Below are 25498 nucleotides of genomic sequence, written 5' to 3' on the forward strand. Positions count from 1 at the left end.
CAGAGAGAGAGAAATATTTTGGGGAAAAAAAAAAAAAAAGAAGAACAAAGCTTCCAGGACCTGTGGAATAATATCAAAAGGTTTAACATACCTGCAGCTAGAGTCCCAGAAGGAAAGAGAGATGGAGACAGGAAAAACCGTGGAGAAATTATGGCTGAAAATCTCCCCAATTTAGTAAAAGACATAAATTTACAGATCCAGGAAGTTCAAAGAACAGCAAACAAGATAAATTCAAGAAAACAACACAGTCAAGCTGCTCCAATACCAAAGCCAGAGGTGATCTTGAAACCAGCCATAGGAAAAGAGCACTTTGGATACAGAACCATAAAACGAATGATGGCCAGAAGACATGTCTCAACTCTTTTAAAAGCTAGAAGAAAAAGAACAGTCAACAAAGAATCCTACATCCAGTGAAAACACCCTTTAACAATACAGGGCAAAACAAAGCATTTTTGGATAAAAGAAAACAGAGAATTTCTTGCCATCAGCCCTGCACTCCAAAACATGCTGAAGAAAAGATTTCCAGACTGAAGGGATATGGTAACAAACCGGTTCTTCTGTAAGAAATGGCAAATATGTGGGTAAACGTAAAAGACTATATTTTATCTTAACTTAAAAAATATATATTCCTATTAAAGCAAAAAATATATTGTAGGACTAAACAGCCTATATAGAAGCAATACATATTTAACCACAGCATGAAGGACAGAGAAACCTTATGGGTACAATACAACTGCAAGATTCTCACTCTCCACATGAACTCCAGGAAGGCAGACTGTGAAACTTCAGTAACCCCTGGACCAGCCACTAAAAATCGTGCAACAAAGCAAGCCCATAGCTCAAATGGAGTCTATGAGTCCCCTTAAATGAAGTTCCAGAGAAGGTGGAACTAATCAATGGTGGGGGAAAAATAGAAGAGAAAAACAAGAAAAAAGGCAGGAGGTAGGAGATAGCAGGGTTTGGTGGCAGTAAAGGTGGGAACTGACCCAAAAAAGAATGAGGACATTTTCTGAGGTGATAGTAATGTTCTGTATCTTGGTAGGGGTTCATTCATTTACCAAAACTCAAGTGGTGAACAACACTCACTCACTCACATGATACACTTAAAATGTGTGCATTTTGTGATACACCACGTTAACAAATTGAAGAATAAAAACCATATTATCATCTCAATAGATGAAGAAAAAGTTTTTGATAAAATTCAACATCCATTTATGATAAAAACTCTTCACAAAGTGGGCAGAGAAGGAATATACCTCAACATAATGAAGACCATAGATGACAAACCCACAGCCAACATCATTTTCAACAGTGAAAAGCTGAAAGTGTTTCCTCTAAGATCAGGAGTAAGACGAGGATGCCCACTCTCACCACTTTTATTCAGTGTAGTTTTGGAAGTCCTAGCCATGGCAATCAGAGACAAAAAAGAAATAAAAGGAATCCAAATTGGAAAAGAAGTAAAACTGTCACTCTCTGCAGATGACAGGATACTATACATAGAAAATCCTAAAGATGCCACCAGGAAACTGCTAGAGCTTATGAATGAATTTGGTAAAGTTGCTGGATACAAAATTAATGCACAGAAATCTGTTGCAATTCTATACACTAACAATGAAATATCAGAAAGAGAAATTAAGGAAACAATCCCATTTACCATCTCATCACAAAGAATAAAATACCTAGTAATAAACCTACCAAAGGAGGCAAAAGACCTGTCCTCTGAAAATTACAAGATGAAAGAAACTGAAGTCGACACAAACAGGTGGAAACATATACCATGTTCTCAGATTGGAAGGATTAACATTGTTAAAATGACCACACTACCCAAGGCAATCTACAGAATCAATGCAATCCCTATCAAATTATCAACGGCATTTTTCACAGAAACAGAACAAAACACTTTTTAATTTGTATGGAAGCAAAAAAGACCCTCAATAGCCAAAACAACCTTGAGAAAGAAGAATGCAACTGGAGGAATCATGCTCCCTGACTTCAGAGTATACTACAAAACTACAGTAATCAAAACAGTAATGGTATTAGCACAAAAATAGAAATATAGATCAACGGAACAGAACGAAAGGCCCAGAAATAAACCCACACACTTACAGTCAGGAGGCAAGAATATACAATGGAGAAAAGACAGTCTCTTAAATAAGTGGTGCTGGGAAAACTGGACAACTACATGTAAAAGAATGAAATTAGAACATTCTCTAACACCATACACAAAAATAAACTCAAAATGGATTAAAGACCTAAATGTAAGACCGGATACTATAAAACTCCTAGAGGAAAACATAGGCAAAACACTCTTTGACGTAAATCATAGCAGTATTCTTTTGATCTGTCTCCTAGAATAATGGAAATAAAAACAAAAATAAACAAATGGGATCTAATTAAACTTAAAAGCTTTTTACACAGCACAGAAAACCATAAACAAAACGAAAAGACAACCTATGGAGTGGAAGAAAATATCTGCAAACAGTGCGACCAATAAGGGATGAATTTCCAAAATATACAAACAGCTCATGTAGCTTAATATCCAAAAAGCAAACGACCGAATCAAAAAAATGGGCAGAAGGACTCCCCTGATGGTGCAGTGGTTAAGAATCCACCCGCTAATGCAGGGGACACAGGTTCGAGCCCTGGTCTGGGAAGATCCCACATGCTGCCGAGCAACTAAGCCCGTGCGCCACAACTGCTGAGCCCGTGCACCACAACTACTGAAGCCCGTGCACCTAAGAGCCCGTGCTCCGCAACAAGAAAGCCACTGCAATGAGAAGCCCGCACACTGCAGCAAAGAGTAGCCCCTGCTCGCCACAACTCAGAGAAAGCCCGCGTAAAGCAACGAAGACCCAACAAAGCCAAAAATAAATAAATTTATTTTTTTTAAAAATGGGCAGAAAACCTGAATAAGCATTTCTCCAAAGAAGATATACAGATGGCCAACGGACACATGAAAAGATGCTCCACATCACTAATTATTAGGGAAATGCAAAACAAAACTACAATGAGGTATCATCTCACACCCGTCAGAATGGTCATCATCAAAAAGCCTACAAATACCAAATGCTGGAGAGGGTGTGGAGAAAAGGGAACCCTCCTACACTCTTGGTGGGAATGTAAATTGGTGCAGCCACTATGCAGAACAGTATGGCGATTCCTTAAAAACTAAAAACAGAGCTATCATATGATCCAGCAATCCCACTCCTGGGCATATATCCAGAAAAGATGAAAACTCTAATTCAAAAAGATACATGCACCACAATGTTCATAGCAGCACATTTACAATACCCAAGACACGGAATGTCCATCGACAGATGAATGGGTAAAGAAGATATGGTATACACACACAATGGAATATTATTCAGCCATAAAAAAGAATGAAATAACGCCACGTGCAGCAACATGGATGGACCTAGAGATTATCATGCTAAGTGAAGTCAGACGAAGAAAGACAAACATCATATGATATCACTTATATGTGGAATCTAAAAAATGGTACAAATGAACTTACTTACAAAACAGAAATAGACTTATGATTACCAAAGGGGACAGCGGGGCGGCGGGACAGGGGGACGGTATAGATAAACTAGGAGGTTGGGATTAACATACACACACTACTGTATATAAAACAGGTAAACAACAAGGGCCTACTGTATAGCACAGGGAACTATATTCAGTACCTTGTAATAATCTATAATGGAAAAGAATCTGAAAAAGAATTTATGTATGTATAAGTGAATCGCTATGCTGTACACCTGAAACTAACAAAACATTGTCCATTAACTATACTCCAATTTTAAAAAATGGTTAGCAAATATAAAATACCTAGCTAGTGGGAAGCAGCCACATAGCACGGGGAGATCAGCTCGGTGCTTTGTGACCACCTAGAGGGGTGGGATAGGGAGGGTGGGAAGGAGACGCAAGAGGGCGGGGATATGGGGATATAGCTGATCCACTTTGTTAAAAAGCAGAAACTAACACAGCATTGTAAAGCAACTATACTCCAGTAAAGATGATAAAAAATAAATCAGTTAAATTAAATTAAAAAATGGTTAGGGCTTCCCTGGTGGCGCAGTGGTTGAGAGTCTGCCTGCCGATGCAGGGGACACGGGTTTGTGCCCCGGTCCGGGAGGATCCCTGGGCCCGTGAGCCATGGCCGCTGAGCCTGCGCGTCCGGAGCCTGTGCTCCGCAACGGGAGAGGCCACAACAGTGAGAGACACGCGTACCGGAAAAAAAAAAAAAAAAAAAGTTAAAACAGGAAAAAAAAAGTGTGCAAGTCACAGAATGTACGTTTTACCTTTAAACTAAACTATACATACACTGAGCTGTAATACTGAGGATATCAACGAAAGGCTACTGAAAGAATAAAAATGAATGAGTAGGGGTCGGGTGGCTGGGAGAAGAACCACATCACTATGACAAAAGGTTCCGAGGAGCAATCAGAGCCGCCCAGAGGTGGCTGGGCGCCCGCAGCTCACATAACTGCCAATGCCTCCTACTTCCTACTCCATGAGCCACAGAGCTTAGCCTCCTTTGTCTTCTCATTTCATATTCTTCAGGGTTTTCCTCTCACTTTTAACGATGAAGTAAAAAAGCCCACCACTTTTAACATAATTTTGGTGTCACATAATACACACAGCCCCTTACTCATGTCACCTCTGAAGTTACGCAGCCTTAAGCCCTGTGTCTGTCTCCTTGCTGCCAGAACGGGGACAGGACGGGATGGGATGGAACCTCCCTCACAGGCTCACTGGGAAGACCGCGCACACACATGAGAAGCAGCCTGCAGAGTGCCCCGCACAGGGCACGTACCCCTCTTGTGTGCGTGCTCCCTGTCCTCTACTCATCTCTTTCCTAACAATTCTGAAAGAAAGAGAGTCATTGTGATTGGGAAATCAGCCTCCCCAACACGAATATGAACAGCACATTGGTTCACGAGCTTCACACCCAGGCTTTAAAGTACAGGAAAAAACCCACACAAAATAAGTGTTTTCAGAAAAATCCCAGCCTGCAAAGTACCCGTACCAGAAACATACTCTGTCAGGAAGCTGGCGACAGGAGGATCATCCTCCCACAGGGAAGAGCGGAGTTCCGGAGAGTATTTTAATACTTAATTGCGTCCAGGTGGAGTACACGCACCACCCAGCGCTTCCCACACAACCTCAACACCCAGTACGCTCAGAGTATGTCATTAATTTAATTGACTTTATTATAGCTAGGTTGTTACCATTATTCCCAAGCTTTTAATTTTTATTAAAATGCCCAAATGTGATGGGAGAAGGGACTGTTTCTCTTCCCCACAAATTAATTCTCCTCCTTTTTCAAAGTTATTTTTTCTAGTCTAGACTATAATATTTCTAGAAGTAGTTCCTACATATACATGTTTTAATTAGATTCACTGTGAATCAGTAAGAAAATTGAGGATACAATTTCTTTCTAGTAATTCTACTGAAGTTCTTATGTAAAAGACCCAAATAACTAGGAAATGATGCTATAATGCTCCCTTCTTATAATGAATCTGATGTCAGTGTTTAAAGCATAAAAGACATATAAACTAACAACTGGGATGATAACAGTCGCTCGGTTTACTGCCGTTCTATAGCACATTAAAAAACATCTAGGCTTACCATGATTTACAATTCTGCAAACACTAAAGGAAAACAGCGAAAGAGCCTTACGTTTAGAGACACAAGCTCTAAGCTACCTCTCCAAGACGACTTGATCCACGTGCACGGCTCCACAAGTGACCAGCCCACCAGAGCACCGGACGACCACACGCCCTGTCCACAGCTCTCACCTCCTCCCCAGCTCTGGGTGTACTTGTCCATAAACTTAGTTTTGTCACAGCGTAATGTAAAGCCAAACCATCCCATTCAGAGAGTTTCTCCCAACAGAAGCTTTTGCACGCTGGCTTTTGAAAAAAAACCAAGTAGGATACAGATGTTAAAATTTCACTAGAATCTACGGCTGTGTAATGCGTAAGAGAAACAGCCATTGGATAAAGGCTATGGAGAGTGTGAGTTGGTAACAGATATTACTAATAGGGCCATAGAGAGGAAAAGCACTAAGGAAGAAAAGGTTTTCACTGGGGGGGGTGGGGGGGGCTTTCATAAACATCAACAAGTCCCTTCCACTGGGTTTTCACAGACTCTCAGGACACAGCTCCTCCTAGGTGGCAGGGACCGCTGGCCTCTGGGATTGAAAGACAGAGACACAGTCTCTGCCCTCCAATAAGGCAAAGTTTGGTGATGAAAACTTAAAGAACCCTACTATAGTAGGGTAAGGGCTAGGCCAGCAGGAGCCAGAAGAAGCCTTATTTAATACGTGTGCACCAGGAAGTGCGGGCTAGGGTGCCCCAGGCAGCAGGTGTCCCATCTGAGAGAACAGCATCTGCAAAGGCTCAGGGCAACGAGGCAACACAGCGAACAGGAGCAATATAAGAGCTGAATATAGCCAGGCGAGGGGCAGATCACAAGGGACGCAGCACACCACGCTGAGAACTGCGTGCCAGAGAATAACCCTCCTACGGGCATCTTACCAGGACCGTTCCTGTGCCACCCTGGGAACTGCCGTTAGAGGCTAAGAGGGGCCCAGGGAGACTACGGGGTGTTGCAGTACACAGACCCAGGCCAGGGAGACGAGTAGGTGTGGTACTAGACTACAACCAGGTTAAGGTCGGCACCTGAACATGTCACTGTTATTTCTAAAAGGAGTTAAGGTACCGAAATTTCCGTTTTAAATTTAACCAAAAAACAAAAGAGAGAAGTTATAAAGTTGCCTCTTGTAGACTTAAAACAATGGCATCAGTTAATTCTACAAAGAGGTCGTCACTCACTCACATTCCCGTCTGCTTCTTGACTTGGGATGAGGCGGGGCCGCGTGGGGCTAGGGCTGTGCTTGTCCCCAGAAGATGGCTTTAATCTGTACCCTGAATCCCTGATAAACCACCCCAAATCCACCTACTAAGGAGTGTCCCACAGATGTAACCATCATGCCAAGTGTGTTAGGGAGAGGTGAGGTGGGGAGAGAGCAAGGGACAGACAGACAGACAGAACCAACGCTGACCCGGGCTGCGGCAGGGCCGATGGAGAACAGTAAGTCTATGGAGATGCTTGGGACCTGAGAACAAGCTGGTTGAAAATGAGAAAGCAGGCGTGGGCTCCTGGCTGGGGATCAGGACAAGGGCGCAGCAGTAAAGGATGGGAAGAGAGGACCTTGCCTCTGGGCACACTGAGCTCCCTGGGACACCCAGCTGCAGCTCAGTCCCAGTTAGTTAGAGATTTGGGGGTAACCAGAGAGAGTGGCAAAAACACAGCTCAATATGTCATGAATTATAAAGTAACAAGAGAAGAGAAAGGAGGAGAGAAGCCTGAGGAATACCATCATCAAAAGGGCAGGAAAGCAGGAGAGAAACGGAAAACAAATGCTCATAGAAGCAGGAGGAAGTCGGCGGTGCCAGAGAAGTAAGGGAGGGGGCCCGGCTCCCAGGCAGCGGGTGACTAGGCCCCGCCCAGACCCTTTAACCCAGCATCTCAGCAGCCCCATTTGTTTAAAAAAAAATAAAATAAATAACACCATCCCCTGGGGAATTTCACTGTGCAGGGAACCCACAGAACAAATGAGAGATGAGAAGGATAAGGGCTGAAAAGTAGCCAACGAATCTGGCAAATAAGAGGTCATCAAGATAAAGACATCAGTGAGACCCAATAGAGAGTCTAGAAGTAAACCGAAACATACTTGGGAAATACGCAGTATCGTAATAGACAGCACTTCAAATCTGAGAGCGAAAGGATGCATTATTCAACAAATGGCACTGGGACAACTAGGTGGTCATCTGGAAAATATAAACCCAGCTTTGTACCTTACACCAAATAAACTCCAGATGGATCTGTTAAATGTAAAATGAGAAACCACACGAGTTTCGTAAGGAGACACCACCGGGAATGGTTATCATGTATAATGCATGATGTGTATATGAGCACAATCTATGCATATGTATAGTACTAGGCACGACACATTATGTACACTGCATTTCTAATTGGGACACAACACCCAGAAGCCAAACGAGACTGGTAAGAATGACATTAAAAACAAACAAACAAACAAACAAACAATAAAAACTGCATAGTAAAGTCTTTTGGAAAAAACCCAAACCTGGAAAACAAATACCTACAACTTCCACTAAAGACAAAAGGACAATTTCCTTGAAACTTAAAGAGCTCCTAAAAAACAATAAAGAAAAGATCAACAACCCAACAGAAAGGGGCAAAGGATACGGAGAGCTCAACAAAGATAAATAAAATGGATCACCCGCAAACATGTCCCTGCACTGAGCAGCATTCCTCGCCTAAGTGCCCGGCAGCAGCCAGTGGTGCGCTGACGCCCCGCAGGAGGGGAGGGACGCAGACAGGTGCTCACACACGCTGTGGAGGTCCCACAAGGTGCAGCTCGGCAACACCCCAAATAATTACATAAGCGCAGACCATGTGACCTGCCACCAACCCCACGTCCAGGCTTCTGCTCTGGAGACACACTTACCAACATGTGAAAGGCCACATGCAGGTGGCGCGTGCGTGGAATGGAAGGGACAGACACTGTACCAGTAAGATGGGGACAGTGCTCAGCTGTAGAGGCACACAGGGCAGCCACAAAACAGAATGAAGCAGCTCTGCGGACTGACGTGAGAGCGCTCATCAAGAAAGTCGCCGAGAGAAGCAAACGAGGGACAGACCTGTGTGTGCAGCAAGACACCAGTTACCTATTTGTAAACACAGAGTCTTTCTAGAAGGTTCTACAAGGAACAAAGAGGGGAACGGAACTGCATGGGTTCCTGGGGAAAAAAAAAACAAAAAACCAAAAACTTGTTTTTTTAATGTGATATAAAAGGTATCAACAACCAGGTAAAGGAAAGGAACCTTGAAATGTCCTGTGTGTCCTCCTCTGATTGCATGGGGGATGGGGGAGGAGCAAGAAGGGGATGTTTCATTGAATATTCTTTTGTAGCTTTTCAATTTTCTTTGTACTTCTCATTACCTATTAAAATATTTTTAATTTAAAAGATTTATTGGGTTCCCTTTAATAAAAACTGTTCTAGTTGAAGAGGCTGGGGGCAGAAGCCAGGTTCCAGGAGGCTGGCTGTATTCTCTACCACTGGGTGTGTGTGTGTGTGTGTCTGTGTGCGCACGCACACATGGGCAGAATAGCATGTATGGGAGATCCTATTTGTATTTAATTATGTATATATGATGTTCTCAAAGAATACATAAGTATATATTTATATAGGCATTAGAACATCAGAAGGATTCACACCAAACTGTTAAAAATGGGCTCTCCCTGGAGCGCAGGCCTGCTGGCTGTTCTGGGGCAGGACTTGGTCACAAAGGAACCAAGACGTGAGCGGATGACGGAGGGGACACATGGAAGGAAGGGTCTCGCTGTTTCCACGAAAGGGCTGATGCTCCAAGTGGGAAAACAGTGGAGGTCAAAGGTTGCTGTGGGGAGGTGGGGAGGTCAGGAAATAGCAAAGCGCAGCACGTGACCTAACGATGTCCCTGAGGAAACAGGCAGACGTGACCAGAACAGAGACAGAGGGACTGCCTGGGACAGAAAGGCAACCTCTGCCCCAAAACATCCACCCGAAGCTCCAACCCCCAGAGGCGCGTCCATTGGCCCTGCCTCTGAGGTCCCGGCCATATACTGTGCCAAAGAGATTATGTGAAATTAGCAATTACTTGGAAGATAGTGGGTCTTGCCTTTGTCTTCTCTTCACTCTAAATAACGTCAGGCCTTCTAACCCAAAACAAAACAGACTGCTTGAGAATTAACCAAATATTTTATTAGTTCTTGATAATTGCTTTTCACTTTTGACAGGAAACGCTGCTATAATATGTTAGGTCTCACAGGGCAGCCATAAAATAGAGTGGCTATTATAAATAGGGAGGGTCCCACAAAACCGCTACAGAGACTGGAGAAAAGCTGCCTGGTTGAAACTGATTTCTAAACTGTATATGTCAAGAGTAAAGTCAAACATCAGAAACCCTTCAATAATCTGTAAACCAGTTAGTGAACTTGGGGCAACAGTTCCTACTCAAACTACGGAGACAAGCAGTGTTCTGAGGAGGGTTCTCAAAAAAAAAAAAAAGGATACCCAAAGGATCTTTTTTTCTAAAATCCAATCCATCTAAGGCAGGAAAAAATAAAAAGAATACTTTAGTAGAGACTGTTTTTCCTAGATGTGATAAATTTTTTCCTCTGATTTACTAACAGCCTCTAAGGAGGTCAGCAGTCAACGATTTAGCAAACAGAAAGGATGTACCAGCTCGGGTCCCTTCTCCTAGCTTCCTTTCAAGTTGGAAAACTCGGAAGTGAATTTGTTGGGAAAACACGTATATTAATCCAAAATGTCCTCAATCCAAAAGGAAGGTAAATAAAGTATACAGGACTGAGAAGAAAGATGGGTACAATAAAGCCTAAGTGAACAATGAACTTCAAAAACTGCAGAAACAGGGCTAATGTTGACGGCCACCTGCAATTACGTTCTAACTTGTATCAGTAATGCTACCCCATCGCTCATCACACCCTAGTACGACATGACACTTCCAGCTTCTACAACTATACTCCAGAACACAGGTGGAACAGGAACTCAAAAATGTTTGCTGAGTTAAATAAAGCAAATGCTAACTAGCTCGTGTCAAAGTAAACAGCCTTAAATTAACCTGAGGGCAAAAGACAGTCATTAAAGTGCCACACAAGCTGAGCCATTATACAGGAGAAAAACAGCAGGACTGCGACTCCAAGGACAGGTGAGGGGTCTTCATTTTCAATGAACATACCAGCAGCAGAAAAGCAATTAAACCTGTACCCCAGGATGTCTCAATTCCTCATCACATACTTCACTACAAAAAGAGGACACTCTTTGGGACCTATAAAAGCTGGCCAAAAAAAAAAAAACTCCAATCCCTCTCAGGACACCCTCTCCTGCAGCGTGATGAAGGAAGGCAGACTTGCGTGGAGACTGGTGACCTTGGACCTCAGCTGCCTGGAACAAGTGTGAACAGGGAGCCGCACTGGCCTTCCAGGCACAGCTCTTCCTTTAACCTGAGTGGGAACAACAGCAATTCCAGGCAAAGTCCCTTCTTGTGGTTTCAGACTACTTTCAGCTCCAACAGTCCAGGGTTTAGGGTTAAAGGAGAAACCAGAGGAAGCCGTTTCTACAGCACATAAACCACCAGGTGTCTCACCTCTGAACTGCAACCATTTCCAACAGCTTACGAAAAGCAACGAGACAAAGCAAGCTCTCGCCTGCCTTGGGCAAGAGATTATTAGCAGGTTTGTTCGCCGTATCTGCGTGGACCCCAAGTTTCTCGGGCACTCAGCCCCCAGAGGAGGACTCCGGAGCTGTACCACAGGACACACACCCAGAGAAGGGCCACCACCCACCACACTCCTGCACTAAGCACTTAGACACAGTTTCGACGCCCTCTGGAAATAGGTCCGTGAGGATCCTGATCACGGGGATTCCGGAACGGGAGGGCAGGAGGGGCTCACAGCGTGACCACGGAGCTGACCATCAGTGCTGAGAGCAGAGTGGCCTCTGCCACCTCTCACTGCAGTTCCTCTGGGAGGCCAGGGACAGACCTGCCGGTCCCAGCAATCCGCCGGGTGGACTCTTAACGTGAGAGCCAGGTCCCTCCGGACGGCCGTGTGTGGGCGACACTCCGGAGACGACTGAGCAAGTGTTAGGTGGAAGGGATAACGACACCAGCCTACTAGCCGTGAATGAAAAAGTCCAGAAGCAAGCACCAGAGACAACTCACAAACCCATCAACTGATGGATGGACAGACAAAACGGGGTAGAGCCACACCACAGAAATTATTCAACCTGGAAGGAGTGAAGTGCTGACACAGGCTACACAGAACATGAGTGAACCTTGAGAACAGTAAGCTAAGTGAAAGCAGCCAACCACAAAAAGCCACCTAGTGTGTGATCCCATTCACATGAAATGCCCATAACAGGCAAATCCACAGACAGAAAGTGGATTAGTGGTTGTCACCGGTGGGGGAGGGTGAATGGGAAGTGACTGCAAATAGGTACAGGTTTCTTTTAGGGGTGATGAAAATGTTCTGGAATCAGACAGTGGTGATGGCTGCACAACTCTGAATATACTAGAAACCACTGAATTATACACTTCAGAGGAGGGAATTTCATGATATGCGAATTAAGTCTCAATAAATAAATAAGCATATGCCACAGCACTTTATCACTTATACATAGAAAAGATGGTAAAGGATAAATTTAAACTTTTCCCCAAACTATGGCTTTATAATTAAATAAAAGGGAAAGACAGTTTTTCGCACTGCACACCTGCAGCACCTAGGTACTGAGCGCAGGGAAGCCACCCACTCTCCCTCTAGCCTATGAACACCTTCCTTTCTGAAAGTAAAAATGTCTATTTTACATTCTTCACACTTTTAAACTTCTTCTACAAGTCCTTGGAGCAAGAAGAATTTTAAAATAACCCAGTGAGACTTTGGAGAAGGAACTGCAAATACTATATCAGAAAATTTAATTACAAGAAGTATGTCCCTTTAAATAGGATAAAGAATAAAAAACAATCAACATCGTTATCTCTAAAAGATAAACACAAAGTCTCTAAGCTCAAAGAGTTCAGAACAAAACACAACGCCTTACAAAAGAAATGCAAACACAGCTTTAAGGGGCTGCTTTTTCAGGACTGCACTAAATATTAGATTTAGGGATACTAACAAGGCAAAAGGCGTACTTGTTAGATTTCACAGGACTTGTGCATCAGCGTCAGGCATAAATTTGAAAGCAGCAAAGGAACAGAAAGTTAAATGAATATGAGTGAAGTTAAGTTCAGCAGTGACACAGGGGATGTACCAGGTAAAACTAGACACCATGGGCTTCCCTGGTGGCGCAGGGGTTAAGAATCCACCTGGCAATGCAGGAGACATGGGTTCAAGTCCTGGTCCAGGAAGATCCCACATACCGTGGAGCAACTAAGCCCGTGAGCCACAACTACTGAGCCTGTGTGCCACAACTACTGAAGCCCACGTGCCTAGAGCCCGTGCTCCGCAACGAGAAGCCACCACAATGAGAAGCCTGTACACCACAACGAAGAGTAGCCCCTGCTCACTGCAACTAGAGAAAGTCCACGCGCAGCAACAAAGACCCAATGCAGCCAAAAGTAAATAATAAAATAAAATAAATTTATATATAAAAAAACTAGACACCATAATTGTTTCTGAAACATGGAAGCGATGGCCCCAAGGTCCCTCATTATAACCTCATTATTAAATGTCAGGCAAAATTCTCCAATTTCCCACGGATGAACAGAACAACAACAAAAAAGCCAGCTCCAAGTAACTACGCATTCAAAAATCAACTTAGAAAACACCAAAACTCCAAAACATAAATATTTCACTCCCTGACAGCGTGCCTTGCTTAAGTTAGTACTCCTAGGGAATTCTCTGGCGGTCCTGTGGTTAGGACTTGGCGTTCTCACTGTCAGGGGCCGGGGTTCCATCCCTGGTCGGGGAACTAAGATCCTACAAGCCCAGCATTGCAGCCAAAAAAGAAGTTAGCACTCCTCTATGGAAAGCCAGAGAGGACAAGGCCAAGAGAGCACTCATAGAACATCTCCTGGGCGCTTCACATGGTACCTCATGGAACCCTCCAAACGAGCCCATGAGACAGGTAACCTGCCTTCCACCCCAAAAGGGAAAACCAGGAGGAGAGAGGATTCTGGCCAAGGTCACACAGCTGGTCAATTCCGAGCCCCTGCATCTCATCAAAGGGGTTTCTGGCTTGACAAAAAGTCTCTCTTAAAAAAGGTATTTTTGTTCTAGCTTTACCTCGCTGCCCCGCCAAAACAATCGCCATCTTCTGCTTTTATAAAGTGATTCATCCGTATAACACAAAGGAATCCCCTCCAAGAGGTGAATACGACACTACCAGTGTTTACTAACACAAACAGAGGACTGAGACCTCATGACACTGGCCACCAGGGACTGAAGCCCCATGAACACCAGCACCCCAGAGCCTACTGAGTGCCCTGTGGACAACCACATCTTAATAGGGCCCTGCTTTCCCTTTGTCATGGCTGGAAAAACATTTTTAGGATGGGATTTGAACACACGCTTAAAACAGGAAACCAAAGTCTCAGAGGTGGTTCATATCTCAAAAAGATACAAGTTAAAAACTAATGTAGGGGGGCTTTCCTGGTGGCACAGTGTTTAAGAATCTGCCTGCCAATGCAGGGGACACGGGCTCGAGCCCTGGTCCGGGAAGATCCCACATGCCACGGAGCAACTAAGCCCGTGCAACACAACTACTGAGCCTGCAGTCTAAAGCCTGTGAGCCACAACTACTGAGCCTGCGTGCCACAACTACTGAAGCCTGCGCTCCACAACAAGACACCGCAATGAGAAGCCCACGCACCACAAGGAAGAGTAGCCCCTGATCGCGCGAACTAGAGGAAGCCCGCGTGCAGCAATGGAGACCCAATGCAGCTAAAAAAAAAAAAAAAAAAAAAAAACCAACCAATGTAGGTATCACAACCCCGTCTCAAAGGAAATCATTAAAAGCCACAATCCACAGTTGAAAGAGCTTAAAAAACCACCACTAGCAAACCAGAGAAACAAAGCTTTAGTTTCAGACAGCGGAGACACTATCAAAAAGCACTTAGACTACTGGTATGACTGCAATCTTTTACTACCAAAGAAAGTCAGTTTTAATCCTAAATCACACAACACACGTGGTCAAAGATAAATCCTTTTGCTTGGAGCACAATTCTGGCACAGGGTCCCAGGGGGCTGTTAAAAAGACATTGGAGCCCCAAATGCTTTGTGTTTACATAGTTTTTAAACATCTAGACAAAAGTTCACATTTCTAACTGAATGACCACTCTGCCCTTCCTGTTTAATTTGGAGACAGGAGATCTTTTAACTAATCCTAGTTGGACTCTCAATCAGCCTTGGAGTTGTTTGTAAAAAGGAAGGCGGGTCACGGAGAAATAACTGTTTCACATGCGTTGAAGGCTCCAAACCTGCTTTTCCATCTGTTACAACAGCCCTGTTCTTACACACAATATAAATACAGACACACGTACACATTCAGAAATACACATATACACTCTATACACATATATACGTGAGCACACACTCACGTATACGCACAATGCACATACACTCAAGCAGACGTGTACTCATGTACACGCACACACTGACACACGTGCACACGGCGGCCTGCGGCCCATGGCGGCCTGCGGCCCACGCCGACCCTAACCTCCTCGGGGCGACGCCGACCCCACCACTCCAGGGGAAATGGACACCTAGGCCGTGGGAGCCCCAGCACAGCACCCCGCGAACGTCTCCTATCGTTACAGCGCCTTCTAATCTCCACCTCACTAGCGGCTTCCTTTTCTGATAATAAACACCAGATTTGGAGAAACCAAGAGGACACAATGTGTAACGGTTATCTGTCGCCCAAGAGCCCGATGAAGGGGACAAAGGCCTTATCGCGCTTCCAGCTTCCCGCGGAAGACGTGTACCGAAGGCCCGGCGGGCCGCGAACTCTGCCCGGTGCGCCCTTCCCCAGTCCCAGAGCCCCCTCCCCCGGGCCCCGAGCAAGGCGGGTGCGACGGGCCCCAGGGGGCGTGGGGTGCCGGGCGGGGTCTAGGGGTGCGGGTTTGGAGTGCAAGGAGGGAACAGGGGGTTGAGGTGAGGGTGGGGTCTGAAGTGCAGGAGGGAGACGTGGGACACGGAGTGAAGTGCGGGGTGGAAGCTTGGGGTGGCGAGGAGACGGTTGGGCGGAAGCCTGGGGTGTGGGTAGGGGTTTGCGGTGATGTGGGGTGCCAGTGGGGGCTTGGGGAGCGAGGTGTGAGGTTTGGGGTTCAGGCGGGGGCTTGGGGCGCGGGCACGCACCTTGTGGCAGGCCGGGCATGTGGGCAGCGCGCTCTTGCCTCCGGGGCCCCCGCCGCCGCCGCCGCCGCCGCTCAAGCTGCTCTGGATCTGCGTGAGCTCTTGGCGCAGCACCTGCTTCTGGTGGAAGCTGAAGGCCGGGTGGTTGGAGGCCATGGTGAAGAGCAGCAGGAACTCATCGCCCGTGCGGCCCTCGTTGAGCTGCAGCCCGTAGTTGTGGATGATGGAGTCGATGTGCGTGAGCGTGCGGTAGAGCACGCCCGCCGCCTCGCGCTGCTCCGAGCCCAGCAGCGCCAGCGACACGAGCAGTTTGCTGCGCACCACCTCGTCTGTCAGGTTGGTGAGGCTGCCCAGGTCGGCCGGGTTGTTGGCCTTGATCTCCGAGTCGCGCAGCGAGTGGTAGTCCTTGCGGGCCAGGTCCTCGAGGCACGAGCCGAGGAAGCGCAGCTCGAGCGGGATGCACAGGTCCAGCAGGCCGCAGAGGAACTCTACGCGCTGCGGCGACGGCAGCTCCGAGAACCAGCGGTACACGCCGTCCCTCTGCAACGGGCAGCGCTTCTCCACCATGCTGCCGCCCGCGCCGCGCCGCCACGCGGGGCCGGGGGCCGCCGCCCGGGGCCGAGGCCGGGGCCGGGGGCGCGGGCGGGCGCGGCCGGGGGCGCGGCCGGGGCCGGGCGAGGGCGAGGGCGGCCGGGCGCCGAGGGCCGCGCCGGGGCCGGGGGCGCGCGGCGCGGGCGAGACCCCCGCCAGGGGCCGGCGGGCGGGCGCGCGCGGGGCGCCGGGGGGGCCCGGGGCGGCCGGGGCGGCCGGGGGCGACGATCGGCCTCGGGCCCCCCGCTCACGGGCGGGCTCCTGGCCCGCGCCCGTCCCCGGCGGCGGCCGGTGCGCGGCGGCGGCGGCGGCTGCTCCTCGTCGTCGTCGTCGTCGCCCGGGAGGCGGCCGCCCCCATCTCCCCCCGCGCCGCAGGGTCTGTCACTGCGGGCCGCCCCCCGACGGAGCCGCCCGGGCCATGCCGCCGCGCCGCCGCGCTGGGCCGACGGCCGTTACCCGGGACGGAGGCCGCGGCGGCTCGGGAGCGGCGCTCGGAGCGGGCTCGGGAGCGGGCGGCGGAGGGATCTGCGCCGGCACTTGCCACGGCCTCGCGCCTTTGCTCCCAGCGCCGCGGACGGATCCGGGCCGAGCGCCGCGTTCGCAGCTGACGAGCGCCGGGACAAGGCGCAAGTGGGCGGGGAGGCCGCCTCTCACGACAGCCAGGCGGCCGGGCCCGCCCCCCGAGCTGATTGGCTCGGGCTGCGCCTTCTCTGCCCATGATTGTTCCGGGTCCCCAATCCGATTCGCCCCTGACCCGGCCGCGCCTCCCTGGGGCTGTCGATCACGTTGGAACCGCCCCGGCCTGCCCCGCGGCTGCCGGCGGAGTCAATTGGCCGGCGGGCCGGGCGGACCGAAAACCCGAGGCGGATTTCTGGTTGCTTTTGTTCATACAGATCTGCGTGGAGCCTTGTTTTAGGTGGAAGCGGGAGGCCGGGCTTCCCGTTTTATTCCTGAGCGTCACAGTAGGAAGGTAGCGAGTGTCTTCGAAAAGCCGCTGGAGCGGGGCTCCAGAGACCCGCGTCCCCATCCCCCCTCTGTCTCTGCGAAGCTGTGTGACCTTGGGCGAGTCGCTTGGCCTCTCTGAGCCCTGGGCGCCTCCCCCGAAAATGAGGGTGATGACAACCGTCCCCGGGGCCCGTGAGAAGGTCGTGAGCTCACAGAGGCCCGGCGCCCTCACCTCTGAGGCGGCTGGCCTGCCTTGAGATGTGACGGGAACAAGCTCTGTACGAAAACCTCATCCAAATTGAGCCATTAAGTCGGCCTCCTTTCAGCGGGTTACTTCCTCAGCTCTGGGAACCGAGAGGATGCAAGCACACCGGCCAGGGTCAGGGAGCATTTGCATTGGCACGGATTCTGGGTTGGGGAACAGGCGGGGGAGAAGCTGGTGGACCAGCCACCTATAACCCTACAGCTGCAGGCAGCGGTCCGCCATCTCCAGATAAGGAAACCGAGGCCCGGGAGCAAGAAATTCATTCTTCCCTGCCCGTTCAGTAGAACCTTTCTTCTGACGTCCTGTGGTCTAGGACGGGGCCTGTTCCTGCATTTGTTCAGCAGCTCAACGGGGGCCTGGTGGACGCCAGGTTCTGAGCCCTGGGGGGCCCCTTGCGAACAAAGCCTGCCCTCCCGCCTTTGGAGCTGACAACCTGGTCCTGGGCAGTACACAATAGAGATTGATTGAATAAATGAATGCATTTCTTCAGGACATGGTCCAAGGTGCTAGAAACTTCCTAACAAGACGTTCTGCAACCTCTGGACTTCAAAGTTGAACAGACATTGCAGAGCCATACTTGGGGTGGGGGGAGAAGATTTGCTTCCCAATCCCCCACCCCCTCCACTCCTGGGACAAATCTTCCCTGAACCACCTGGTGTTCTTGGCCATTGCGGGAAGGAGCAGGCATCCAGGTGAAGGTCAGTGTAGCTTCCCAAGTGTATTAGGTCCTCATAGGCAGCAGGGGCAAGGCTGGGTCCAGCTGGGTCTCTGCACCTTACTTCCCCAGTACAGACTAATTTCTACGAATAATTTAATCCTTGTTCTCTTCGACCTCACTTTCTCAAGTGATTCCAGGGAAGTGGCCGCATTCCAAAATCTACGACATGAGGAAGTGAAGGAACATGAAAACCAAAACAGTTCACCTTTGCTTTTTTTTGATAAATTTAGTTCCTTGGAATGGAAAGATCTTGGGACCTTATTGGTGCTGGGGTTTTCCTCAAACCCAGCCCTTCATGGCTGTGAAATCCCTAAGCTCCAGTGCCAGTCGACCTGGATTCTACTCCCAGCTCTAGCGGGCTGTGTGACCTTGGCCGTACATTCAACCCCTCTGAGCCTCAGTTTCCTCATTTGTAAAAAGCAGCCGGGAACCCCGCCTCCCAGCTGGCAGTGGAGGTCAGAGATGCTAATGGGAGCCCTTGACAGCTGGTACAACTGAGCCACAAGTAACTGGATCAAGGTCTCCCAGCTCCCAGCCGCCTTCTTGCCACTTCTGCCTGTGCTGTTTGCTATTTAATGTATGCACTGGGGTGAAGGGTGTCCCCCAAAAGGTCTTGTTCACCCAGAACCTCAGACTGTGACTTTATTTGGAAATAGGGTCTTTGTAATTATAATTCAGATGAGAATCAAGATGAGATCATGGACTAGAGTGGGCCCTAAAGGAGAGTGTCCTTGTAAGAGACAGAAAAAACCCAGAGACTCGGGGAGAAAAAGCCATGCAAAGACAGAGGCAGAGCTTTGGAGCCAAGGGACACCTGGAGACACCAGGAGCTGGAAGAGGCAGGAAGGACCCTCCCCTGGAGCCTTCAGGGGGAGCATGGCCCAGCGGACACCTTGACTTTGAACTTCTGGCCTCCAGAACTGTAAAAGAATACATTTCTGTTGCGTTAAACCACCAAGTTTGTGGTTGTTACAGCAGCCCCAGGAAACTCATACAGTGTTGTTTCCCCCTCACCTTCAGTCTAGCTCAATTTAATTCAACAGATATTAAATCCCTGCCCTGCTGGACCAGACCCCACTAAGGGTTTGGGGCTTCTAAGGAGAAATGAGACCCAGGCCCCCCGACTCTAAGGAACCGATGGCCTGGAGTCCCTGCTGTGAAGCAGCTGGGCCACCAGTCCACAAGGGAGCTTTCCCTTCCGCACACTGTTCCCTTCCCCAGGGGCCTCCTGGGAGCGGAGCTAGTGGGCACTGACTCCCAGCCGGCCCTGAGGCTGCAGTTTTCTCTGTTTTCTCTGCTCTCCTTGCTCTCCCAGCCACCCGGGGATCCTTCCCTGAAACAGCCTCCAGCCCTGGGCTATTTGGAGCTTCTCACTTTCCCTTGCTCTGCAGCAGGTGACCCCTGGCTTCCACTGGGACTTGAGTGTTTCTCCAGCTGCTACAAAGTAGAGAGGCCGGGGACCCATGGGAGGAGATTGAAGGGGCATCCCTCCATGTGAGAGAAAGGGGGCTGCAGGTAACAGGGAGGTGGGCCTGTGTGTTCAGCAGGGAGAGATTCCCCACCCAACGCTGAGCAGGACAGCAGGCTCACTCGCTCCTTCAGGCCATACCTGCCATACCTGTGCCTGACACAGGGCCCAGGGATGACAGTGCGGTCTAGGAGAGCTCTCGGGCTACAGTAGGACAATGTGTCTGCCTGCATTTTCCATAGAGCTGGGGTGGAGCAGAAATCACTTTAATATTATCTTTGAGAAAGAGAAAGATTTGGGGTTCACCCAAAATTCCCCAAATGATTTTGCAATAAGCTATTCTTGCATCTGAATCAGTGACGCTGTTGAATTACCTCAGTAGGCAGGGACCAGGCTCAGACAAGAGATCAGCCAGCTGGAGTACGGCTCTCCATCTCCCCCACCCCATGGCCTTGCTTCTCCTCTCACGTAGAATCCCGGCCAGAGAGGAAGAGCCTGGAGGCCAGGTTGTGGTTAGGCAAATGAAAACAGAATTAAGATTGAGACTCTGATTAAGATGAGGGTGCCTTAAAAACATAGGCTCCGTGCCTGGACCCACCACTTATTTTTCCCTGAGATGTATGGCCAGGATGTGTGTGGTCTCCACTAAGATGCTTTTGTTTGTCCTAGACCCTAACTTCCTGTGATTGAGAAAGGAAAGGGACCCCTAATGTGCAGGACTTAAGAAGTACCTCCCTAATCCTACTGAGGGATCCTTGCTCAGTGCCTCGGCTCCTGTTAGCCTCAGTGATGGCCACGAGCCGGTGCGAGGAATCCTGATAGTGCTGTCGTTGTTCCCATTTTACAGATGCAGAGCGGTCAGTTGTGGGCCTGGGGGCACGCGGTTCAGATATGTTGGAACCAGATCCTGACCTAAGTCAACTGCCAGGACTCTGTCCCTCAGGGAGGAAAGCACAAAGGTGACAAGTCATTATTCTCTGTTTCTGCAAACTGGAGATTCCAAAGGTATCTGTGGCATGCCACTTCTTCCTAGCCCTAACTGCTGCCAAAGTCCACCTGGGGTCATAAATGGGCAGTTGACCCCAGCCACATCTGACCCTGTTTCTGTGTGACCACAGGGCAGACCTGCTTTCCAGGGTGTCTTTGACCTTGGGCTGGATGCAGTGTTTCCCCAGTGGGAGTTACCTGGGCTCTTACTTATGCAGATTCCCAAACCGGACCCCAGGTGCTGAGTCAGACTCTGTGGGGCGGGGCCTTGGAATCTGCATGTGGCGAGCTCCCTGGGGCACACCGAAGTTGGACGACCCCCCTCGGGCAAGGCGTTCTTGCTCTCAGGCTTCTAGTGTGCGTCCCTGGGTCGACAACTGCAGTCATAATCAGAGTGAAGTCCGTGTTACAGGCCTACCATTCTGCAAGGATCTCCCTATTTTAGTTTATTTTTTGTTTTATTTTATTTTATTTTATTTTTATTTTGGCTGCGCTGTGTGGCATGTGGGCTCTTAGTTCCCCGACCAGGGATGGAACCCGTGCCCCCTGCATTGGGAACACGGAGTCTTAACCACTGGACCACCAGGGAAGTCCTGGATCTCCCTATTTTACAGGTGGGGAGACTGAGGCTTAAAGAGGCCATGCAGCCAATGAATAGTGATTCATTAATAATGAATAATTCTCGTCATTAAGTTCTGCAGCCTTACTTCTGTTGTATATTTGCTTGTTATTCACATTTCTATGTTTCTTACGCCGAAAGAATGATATCCTCTGAAAGCTAACTGTTCACTGCTGCTCTCGGTTTTGAGCGTTTTGGGTTTCTTTTGTTTACCTTTTTACAATGGAAGTTTTCAAACGTACCCAAAAGTCGAGAGAATAGCGTAGTCGTTCCCCACGTCCCTATGGCCCGGGTCCAACAGAGATGACAGTTTACCACTTTTATTTCATCTATTTCTCTCTGGAGTGGGAGAAATACATGTATTTTCTTTCTGCAGTATTTTAAAGCAAATAAATTGGGGATTTTATATATATATATATATATATTTTAAAAAACCTATTTTGTCTGATTGCAAGATAATACATGCTCCTTGTAAAGAGATTATATCTCACTGAAAAACAACTTAAAAGTCAAATAGTGTCACTTGTCAATCATAACCGACATTAACATTTTAAAATATATTTTTCTAGACACTTTTGTATTCATATATACACATGCACACCTATTTTTACAAAAATGGTATATTTCTCGAAATTAGGACTGTGCTCCCCTTTTTGCCATCTGTTTTGTCCACCTAACAGTATACCCCAGATGTCTATCCATGTCACGGAATGTCTTCCAAATCGTGATTTTCAAGGGCGGCCCAGAATCTTGTTTGAATGTATCATGATTTATTCAACTAATCCTCTGTTGTCAGGCATTCAGGTTGTTTCTGTGATCTGCTGAATTTGAAAAGGCAGTTCTGCTTGTCCTGGACTTTGCCCTAGGCTGAAGCCTGACCCGCCTCCTCTAGATCCTACGTGGGTTTCTGAGAAGTGTCAGGCAGGGGCAGAGACAGAGGCACTGGGTAGTTCCCATTGCCTCCCCAGCCAAGTCTTCAGTACTTGGTTTGAAGTCTGAAGACACAAGACACACCCAGACCCAAGTGTGGGTGAAAACCACCTTCGAAATGGAGAGAACGTGTTGTTTGGGTGACAAGGTGGTGTAACTCCAAAGTACGGAAAGTTTCTCTTCAAACAATCATACCAGAGCTCACCCAACACAGTAACTCTCCCTCCTTCAAAGTAGTCACCCCGGAATGCAGTCCTCTTACTGAAAGAAAACTGTGATTGCTTGAAAATACATCCGTGAACTCTTTTAAAACTGTCTCCAGAGTCTTGTGTAAATAATGTTTGGATGTACTGTAGGCTGAAAAGTCTTCATGCTTCTAGGTACATTGAGATCTGGGAATAGCCTGTGTTCACCAAATAAATTGCAAACCCAGAATTTGCTATGTCTAGTCTGAGCAGAAACAGGTTTATTAAATTATAGCAGAGAAGTGAGAATCTGGCAGGGTCGGAGAACCGGGTGTGGATGCCATTCTTGTTTCTTTTTGTAAACGAATTGCCTGTTCATGTTTCTTGCCTATTTTTTTTTATCAAGTTTTGGGTCTTTGTTTCTGTCCATTTTTAAGATTTTTTTTTTAGTATATTAGGGATATTAGCCCTTTCTCTGTGATTTATGTTTTAAATATTCTCTCTCAATTTGTCAATTGCCTTTGACTTCGTTTATGGTGTTTTTACCTTGAAAAGATTTCTTTTAGTTTTATGTAGTTAAATTTATTCATCTCTTATTGCATGGGGATTTGGAATTGTGGTTAGAAAACCTTTCCTTACACCCAGCTTATAAAGAAATTGACCCATTTTCTCTTCTACTATGTATACGGTTTCGTTTTGTCATATTTAGATCCCTGATCTGCTTGACGTTTACTCTTACGTAAAATATGAGGTATTTGCTTTTGAAACCCAGTTCTATTAGATGTAGTCATTAAACCATCTGTTTTTTGGGTTTTAAAATGCTTTGAAGAGCCAGGCAGAAAGCTAATAAGCAAAGCTATAGAGGGTAGAATAAAATAGGGAGTGGTGAGGTCTACGGCCAACCAGAGATTACATTTAAAAAACACAACCACACAGTGGCTATATTAGTTTCCTAGGGCCGCCGGAAACAAATGGTCACAAACTCGGTGGCTTAAAACAACAGAAATTTATTCTCTCACAGCTCTGGAGGCCAGAAGTTTGAAATCAAGGTGTCAGCAGGGTTGGTTCCTTCTGATGTCTCTGAGGGAGAACCTGATCCAGGCCGCTCTCCCAGCTTCTGTGATTCACAGCAATCCCTGGCTTTCCTTGCCTCATGATCACATCACTCCAATCTCTGCCTCTGTCTTCACGTGGCTTCTTCCCTGTGTGTCTGTGTCCAGACTTGTGTCTTTTCATGAGGACACCAGTTGGATTCAGGGACCACCCTTATCCAGGATGACCCCGTTTCACTTAATTACATCTCCAAAGACCCTATTTCCAAATAAGGTCTCCTTCATAGGTTCGAGGTAGACATGAATTCTGGGGGGACGGAGAGGGAAAAGCAGAGCTATCCGGAGCCCCTGCAGCCTGTGTGCTGAGAGCCTGGGGGCCCTCCATGGATGCCTTATGCTGCTGTTGAAGTCGTTCAGGAGTGACAAAGAGTCTGTTGAATTGGGAAACTCATCAGACTTTACTCTGAGAATCAGTTTTGAAAAGCACTGACAGGTGGTCAGTTTAAAATGTTCTGAGAAAGGGACTTCCCTGGTGGTCCAGTGGTTAAGAATCTGCCTGCCAATGCAGGGGACACGGGTTCGATCCCTGGTCCGGGAAGATCCCACGTGCCACAGAGCAACTAAGCCCACGAGCCACAACTACTGAGCCCACGTGCCACAACTACTGAAGCCCGCGTGCCTAGAGCCTGTGCTCCTCAACAAGAGAAGCCACGGCAACGAGAAGCCCACGCACTGCAACGAATAGCCCCCGCTCGCCACAACTAGAGAAAGCCCGTGCACAGCGACGGTGACCCAACGCAGCCAAAAATAAATAAATAAAATTAATTAATTGTAAAAAATTTTTAAATAAATAAATAAAATGTTCTGAGAAAAGGAAAAAGAAACCAGAGGCCAAGTCTCCTAAGTGTGAACGAATAGCTGGCCTGCCCCACAGCCTTACAGAAGACAGGCTTGTTCGATATAAGTATTTGGGTTTCCCTCTGGAGGCCAGGCCTCTGTTATGCTTTTTCCTTCAATGTAAGGGGTGAATTCATATTATAAATTCTTCTGTGCCAAAAGTCGGCCCATTTTGTACCAGAGAAGGAGAGGGGTGGTGTCTCCACCCGGAGATCCAGGGGAGGGCTGTCTTTGCAGCTAATCCCCCCTAAAGACCCCACCAGGGTAGGTAGAATTCTAAGGATGCCCCCAGGCTCCACCCCGGCCCCAGTCCCTTGTTATCCAAACACTAACCCAGGTGCTGCTGTGAAGTGATTTTGCAGATTAATGTCCCAGGTCAGGTGATCTTAAAATACGCAGATTATCTGGGCGGCCCTGACTCATTCAGGTGAGTCTTGTAAAAGCGGAGCGTTTTCTCTGGCTGGAGGCTGAGGGGGCTGACAGAGACGTTAGAAGAATCGGGAGGCCGTGACACGCCACCGTTTCTGCTATGAAGACAGCTGGGGCCACGTGGGAAAGAATGCGGGTGGCCTCCAGGGCAGAGCATGGCCCCAGCCCACAGCCAGCAAGGACACGGGACCTCAGACCCACAGCCTCGGGGAAGCAGATTCTCCCGCAGACGGGAGCCCAGCTGGGGGACACGGGGCTTTTCGGCTGTGAGACCTGAACAGAGAACCCAGTAGAGCCTGTTGAGATTTCTGGCCCACGGAACTGTCAGGTGATAAGTGGGTGTTATTTTAAGCCACTAAGTTTGTGGTAACTTGTGCAGCAGGAGATGGTAACCCGCCTCTGCACTTGATGCAGGTCGGGGAGGACGCGGAGACCGGGGTCAGGCAATTCCATCCCTTCCACTGGC

General features: G+C 48.1%; 1 protein-coding gene across 1 annotated transcript in view; it reads right to left on the reverse strand.

Annotated features, from left to right (window-relative positions):
• Positions 1–16513, reverse strand: part of ZCCHC14 (zinc finger CCHC-type containing 14) — a 57639-nt gene extending 41126 nt beyond the window's left edge. The window contains exon 1 of the mRNA XM_032612615.1: positions 15950–16513. Coding sequence (XP_032468506.1) covers positions 15950–16513 — 564 coding nt within the window. The remainder of the gene's footprint in view (positions 1–15949) is intronic.
• Between the last annotated feature and the right edge of the window lie 8985 nt (positions 16514–25498).

Source organism: Phocoena sinus, chromosome 19, assembly GCF_008692025.1.
Source record: "Phocoena sinus isolate mPhoSin1 chromosome 19, mPhoSin1.pri, whole genome shotgun sequence".
In the NCBI taxonomy this organism is placed as follows: Eukaryota; Metazoa; Chordata; class Mammalia; order Artiodactyla; family Phocoenidae; genus Phocoena; species Phocoena sinus.